We start from the raw sequence: 5,969 nt of genomic DNA, 5'->3' as shown, positions 1-5,969 counted from the left end.
GGTGTTTGGTGGTCGTCAGAGTGTCCAGGTTCTCAAGAGAAAGCTACGACCGGTCTTGACCCCTGCCGGTGACGACGGTGCCATGATGCATCGTTCTCCTTGTTGAAGGCGTTGCGGTGAGGACCTCGACCTCCAGGGATATTTTCCAGGTGAAAATTGAAGAACCGACTTGCATGTTCAGGTGGCGGTGGCATCTTGGTGTTGCTTTCCTCTTGAGGTACCGTTTTGGGGTCCTTGGGGTGACGGTACCAGATCAGCTTGGAGGGATGGCGGTGCACGGGTTGTTTCAATGCATCTTTTTGGGTTGCTAGAGTGTATGGTAGATATTGATTAAGTGCAATTTCTACATGACTAGAGGGCACCAGGAAGCAGGTGGCCAGGAAGCAGGTGGCCGTCTAACTTCTGAAGTTTCTAAGAAAATAGTAGATGTGAGGGATTAGTTGCTGCATAAGGCTCAATGCAAGGTTGAAGCAAGAGCCTAGAAGAAGTATGAAGCTTAGTTTTTTTTTTTTGCTTTATTAGTCTCTTTCTTTCTTGTTTTCTTTATTCCTTGTTTTGAGGCGTGGAGTCTAAGTACTTGTGTATCTTCTAGCTATGTGGTCGGATTTGTTTCGCTGTGGTTGTAGATAGTGAATGTTCAGGACCGGATAATTTTCTTAATTAAAAAATATACTTAGATATAATATATATCAAGGTGCATATGTACCTAGAAAAGTTAAAATGAATATTAATTTTTGGCAGAGTGGGTATTAAAAAATGCCACTTGCAGATTAGACATGCAGGGGTGGAGCTTTGCGCTGACCGCTGAGTCTGCTATCTGTTGACCAAAGTTGGCCTCTAGCTGCTGGAGGTCCAGCTCGTCTTAGGCTTGGTTCGAAATCGGCTCGATTTCTAAACGAGTCAAGCTCAAGCCTAATTCAAAGCTCGTGAGCTTTTCGAGCTCGAGATCGAAAAGCTTGAGTAAGCTCGTACACTACGACTAACCAGGACTACGAGGTGTATTACGCATATACTCTAATTTTCTTGCCTAATTGCACTATGCAAATCCTCAATGTCCACAAGTAATGCAATAACTCTAATTCAATTACTATATAGACTTTGCTGAACTAAGTTTACGAATGATATAAATCTCAAAGCTCGTGAATTACTCGTGGTTGACTCGCTATATAAGTTCGGCTTGAGATCAGCTCGAATCATAAATGAAGCTTTAAGCTCAAATGATTTTGAGGCTCAGCTTGATGCTCTAACAAGCTTAAGCTTGAAGCGATGAGCTCGCTCGAGCTCAGCTCGTTTACAGCCTAGCATGAAGCCTGGGCCGTCAACCAATTCGAGTGTTAACGCCACTAGCACAAATTATTCGGTTCTGTTAAGAATGTGTTTCTTTCATTTTTGTTTGGAGTTCCCAAAACTAGCTACACGAGTGATATAAAATACAATAGTAGCATGTTACCTAACTTTAGCGGCCTGTTCGTCCCATGCATGGCCCATACAAGGTGGGCTGTTTTGTTATGAGCTGAAAAAATAACTATTGAAAAATTCTTATCTTTAAAACCTATACGTACAATATTTTTTAACATTTAATATTGACATTCATCAATATTTTTTAAAAAAATTTGACTTAATTATTATCAACATTTTTTGACATTGACCAACATTTTTCGTTAACTTTTTTACATTCACCAACATTATTGCTCAAATTTTTTACATGCACTATTTGCATTCACCAACATTTTTCTGCACTCACCAAAATTTTTTTGCACTCACCAACATTTTTGCTCAATATTTTTTTTACATGACCAACTCTTTAATTTAAAAAATATTGAGATAGTTTGTTGGGCTGTTGTGGGCCAGTTATTGGGCTAGAAGATGGATAGGATTTCCCAAAATCCTTTAAGCAGTCCAGCAGATGACGGAACAGGCGGCTTCACAATCTATCGTTTACTCTGTGGTGCTTCAGGTTGTTAACCCACTTGTACATCAACGTATCTAAATTAATTTTGAAGAGCTTTTTTGCAAAAGAAAAGGTTAATTAATAATTATCGAGAGAAAAGTTGTAAACTGATTTACAAAATTACAAAACACACAATGGTTATACTTAATGATGCAGACTTCGTGTACAAAGAAACTTTAAAACTAAACAGTAAAAACAGTACTACTATAAGTATTAAATAACTCAATCACCATAATTTCTCAAAAATAGTATGAAACATAAATGGACCAAAATTTTCTTTAGCAACTGCAGATTGATCAAAACCTGAGCTTCTTGGGAATGACCATGGAAAGTAGCCTCCTCTTGGCTTTTTTCTCTTTCGGAGAAATCAAAGTGATCTTGTCCTTGTCAGCACTGACGTTGTTGCTAACGCCATCAGCATCAGTTGCAGCCAGTATGCCATTATGCTTCTTCACTTGCTCTCTCACAAACATGTTATAGATAAATGCAGCTCCCCTGAAGTTTGGGAGCACCAACCAGGCCATGAACAGCAGCTTCAGCTCATACAAGATAGGAATCCTGGAATTCACGGAGATTATCCCAAGAGTAAGTCTAACCGGATATTCAGATGGTCAATTTTGCGCACAAAAAACTGAATCCTCTGACTGAACAATTTATTTGCGGTTCTGCGTGTCTGAAACTGTGAACAATTGCAGAATCGAAGGTGACCAGCATACAAATTTTACCAGTAGATTAGGGACTGCAAGACCATCTCCATGAGCGTGATGAATGAGTAAAGGATCCAGTAGGCCAGCCACTGCTCGTCGTCGAGCTTCGACGAGCTCTCCATCGCCTGCACTGACGCGTATCTGAAACCATACCAAAGTGGATCTATAAATTTCTAGACACCAACCGAATTATGAGAAATTTTACCGACCAAAAATTAGAAACGCTTCTGAACTTACAAGGGATAAAGTAGAGTGACAGTAGGCCTGCAGTAACATTGAAAGGCGAGAAAAGAAATTATGAACTGAATAGCAGAAACAAAAAGAAAATGACCAAATCGATCATCGGTGTGATTCCATACGTGAAACTGCACACCACATACCCTGCTAAGGAGTGAAGGTGAGATAGGATCGTCCAAAGCTTACCCATTTGCAGTTATGCTAACAGTTTTGCTGTTCCCCTACCTTATTCAAGCCTGTGGTTTATGGACGGCGTGACCTATGTGTCTTGTTTGGTTGATGATGTTTACACAGGGGAAAAGGTTGATGTCTCCATTTGCCGGCCGAGTGAGCTTTAGGATGTCTGTCGACAGAGATGTGCACTATGTCTATATGACTGGTGAAACATCCAAGGATAGCTGCAAATAAAGGGTAGAAAGGACACACTGCCAAGACTTACAATGGCAGCTGGTAAACTTTTATGTTGCACAACAGCAAAATATTCGCTCATCCAGCAGCAGGAATGGTAGGAATTTCAGGCCCGTCCACGTGGATTGGGCTGGAATTCAGCCCATCCAAATAGGCCTTTAGGGAAACAATAAAGCACAGCGGCGGCTGTTTTCAGAGAACAAGAAAGCACAGAGATTATTCACACTAAAAAGCCTGTCCCAGAACATTGCATCTTGACTTTTTGTCAGATCTAGGTCCCGCTTCCCATACTAAAGTTTGTTCATGTCACAAATTTGTTACTGTCGCATCCAATCCAATGTGGATACTAATTAATAGTTAATTAAATATAAAGTAATTACAAAGACGGAGGCTAATTCATGAGATGCAGATACAGGAGATGAATCTATTAACCTAATTAGTCTATGATTTGACAATGCAATGCTATATGTAATAATCATAAATTAATTAGACTTAATAGATTTATCTCGTGAATTAGCCTCCATCTGACGAATCTCGTGAATTAGCCTCCATCTGACGAATTAGTCTCCATCTATATAATTAAGAGACAAATCGCTCTCCATCTCACGAATTAGTCTCCATCTTATAATTAGTTTTATAGGTCTACATCTCACCATCTGACGAATCTGGTGAATTAGCCTCCATCTGACGAATTAGTCTCCATCTATATAATTAAGAGACAAATCGCTCTCCATCTCACGAATTAGTCTCCATCTTATAATTAGTTTTATAGGTCTACATCTCACGAATTAGTCTCCATCTTATAATTAGTTTTATAATTAAAATATATTTAATCCCTAATTAGCCCTCGAGATTTGATATGGCATCGACTAAATTTTAACCCAACATCCCAAAATTAATTTTATAATTAACTCATATTTATAATTAACTCGTCCTCCTAATGTTTAATCTTCCTAATTAGATTTCGAAGATTTGATGTGTTGGACTCTATCCATTCACACGATCGACACGGAAAGTTTGCTCTCGTCTCCATTCAATATCTCTGCTGATGTTCGCACATACAGGATCGCCATATACATCAAACAGCTCTATTTGAAGTGAAGGGCATGAGCAAAAACATAAACGGAACACTAGAACACTACAGGCTCTGCCTCGACAAAGCTGCAGGGATGATGTCACTCCACCCTGCCTCAGTAAGCTTCATGGTCCTGAAACATTCAAGCAGAACACATCAGCCACATCTTCAGCCAAGAAAAAAAACCTGAAATCCTAAAAGACTGCGAACTGCAACTGTGTAAAAAACTGAATCTCATGATAATCTCAAGTTACCTTCTTGGGGGTGACGAAGGCGAGGAACTTGCTCTTGGGCTTCTCCTTGTCCTTTGGAGAAGAGGATGGCGACGACTTGTCATCCTTCTTGCTCTTGCCGCTGGAGCCGCCGCCGGCGGTGAGGCCGTGCTTCCGGAGCTGCTCCCTGACGAACTTGTCGTAGATGAAGGCCGCGCCCCTGAAGTTGGGGAGCACCAGCCACGCGATGAACAGCAGCTTCAGCTCGTACCAAATCGGGATCCTGAAAATCAGTTCCAACCAAATCTTCAGATTAGTTATTTGTTACAAGAACTGGTAGCCAGGAAAAGGAGAACAACGAGAAGATTAGGCCAAGATGATGGATGAAATCATCATTAGTCAGAACGTACCAGTAGATGAGGGACTCGAGGACCATCTCCATGAGCGTGATGAAGGAGTAGAGGATCCAGTAGGCGAGCCACTGCTCGTCGTCCAGCTTCGACGGGCTCTCCATCGCCTGCACCGACGCATACAGGGGGTACAGGAGCATCACCGTTGGCCTGCAAGAATCCAAAAAATCAGAAGATAAGTTCGTACACCTGATCTGAGCTGAACTTAGAGCTAAAAGAGAGAAGAATAAAAAAGATTCAAGAGCTGAAAAAAAAAGGAAGCAACCAGAGATTGATTGATCTCAACTGAAGTTCTGCGCATACCCTGCAAGGGAGTGGAGGTGAGTGAGGATCGTCCAGAGCTTGCCCATCTTCTACAAGCTTCTTCTCAGCTTGGTGACCTGGTTGTGCTGTCGCTTGCAACAAACACTGGGACCTAGATGAATGAGCGAGTGAGCCAAATGAAATGTGTCTTTGCTTGCTTTGGATTTGGGTGATGTTTTCAGGGAAGGGGACGCTGAGGTTAATTATATAGGAAGGCAGAGTGTGACAGGGACAGAGGACACTTGGGGAGGCGTTTTGTTTTTTGTCTCGATTTGATGTGGAAGGGGGGAGGTGCACACGTGGCGACATGGTACAGCACCGGCCAAGTCAGGTACTTTGTTGAATCTGGGAGTTGTTTAAAGGCCTTGGATTGATGAGAGATCTAGGACAGGGCAGTGAGGTCAAATGCCAGAGGCAACTTGGTGTTGGGACGATGAAGAAAAAAAATGGGAACTGCATCTGCATCTGCATGTGGGTTCTCATGATTTAAAATTGATCGAATACATGGGATTACGATTAACTTTACAAGCTGAGCTTCACTAGAGTCTAGAGGGAACGGAACCCTGTAGAAAATGACATGCTGGGTTACAGGCGAAATGGTGGTCCTATGCTGGTTGTGGTACAAATTAGAGGTACAAACGTAGGCACAGTAACAATAATTAGGAT

At 41.5% G+C, this 5,969-nt stretch overlaps 2 protein-coding genes across 2 annotated transcripts; both read right to left on the bottom strand.

Moving 5' to 3' along the window:
- Positions 1-1,465: 1,465 nt before the first annotated feature.
- On the bottom strand, positions 1,466-4,179 carry LOC117834044 (HVA22-like protein d). Its single transcript, XM_072295789.1, has 2 exons — positions 2,677-4,179; positions 1,466-2,509 (listed from the first exon to the last, which is right to left on the bottom strand). Exons 1-2 carry the CDS (start codon positions 2,778-2,780, stop codon positions 2,248-2,250), a joined length of 366 nt encoding a protein of 121 aa, XP_072151890.1. The 5' UTR covers positions 2,781-4,179; the 3' UTR covers positions 1,466-2,247.
- Positions 4,180-4,308: 129 nt separating this feature from the next.
- On the bottom strand, positions 4,309-5,501 carry LOC117833522 (HVA22-like protein e). Its single transcript, XM_034713054.2, has 4 exons — positions 5,304-5,501; positions 5,001-5,150; positions 4,633-4,873; positions 4,309-4,511 (listed from the first exon to the last, which is right to left on the bottom strand). Exons 1-4 carry the CDS (start codon positions 5,348-5,350, stop codon positions 4,494-4,496), a joined length of 456 nt encoding a protein of 151 aa, XP_034568945.1. The 5' UTR covers positions 5,351-5,501; the 3' UTR covers positions 4,309-4,493.
- Between the last annotated feature and the right edge of the window lie 468 nt (positions 5,502-5,969).

The sequence above is a fragment of the Setaria viridis genome, chromosome 8 (assembly GCF_005286985.2).
Source record: "Setaria viridis chromosome 8, Setaria_viridis_v4.0, whole genome shotgun sequence".
Taxonomy (NCBI): domain Eukaryota; kingdom Viridiplantae; phylum Streptophyta; class Magnoliopsida; order Poales; family Poaceae; genus Setaria; species Setaria viridis.
Note: the sequence above shows the minus strand (reverse complement) of the source record. Positions and strands in the feature narration are given on the sequence as shown.

Bases quoted from the DNA above. Each gene is read 5' to 3' on its own strand.
- LOC117834044 (XM_072295789.1), bottom strand. From the start codon at position 2,780: ATGGAGAGCTCGTCGAAGCTCGACGACGAGCAGTGGCTGGCCTACTGG. The intron at 2,510-2,676 runs GTAAAATTTGTA...CGTGAATTCCAG, and splicing joins TTGCAGTCCCTAATCTACTG to GATTCCTATCTTGTATGAGC.
- LOC117833522 (XM_034713054.2), bottom strand. From the start codon at position 5,350: ATGGGCAAGCTCTGGACGATCCTCACTCACCTCCACTCCCTTGCAGG. The intron at 5,151-5,303 runs GTATGCGCAGAA...GGATTCTTGCAG, and splicing joins CACCTCCACTCCCTTGCAGG to GCCAACGGTGATGCTCCTGT. The intron at 4,874-5,000 runs GTACGTTCTGAC...ACTGATTTTCAG, and splicing joins CTCGAGTCCCTCATCTACTG to GATCCCGATTTGGTACGAGC.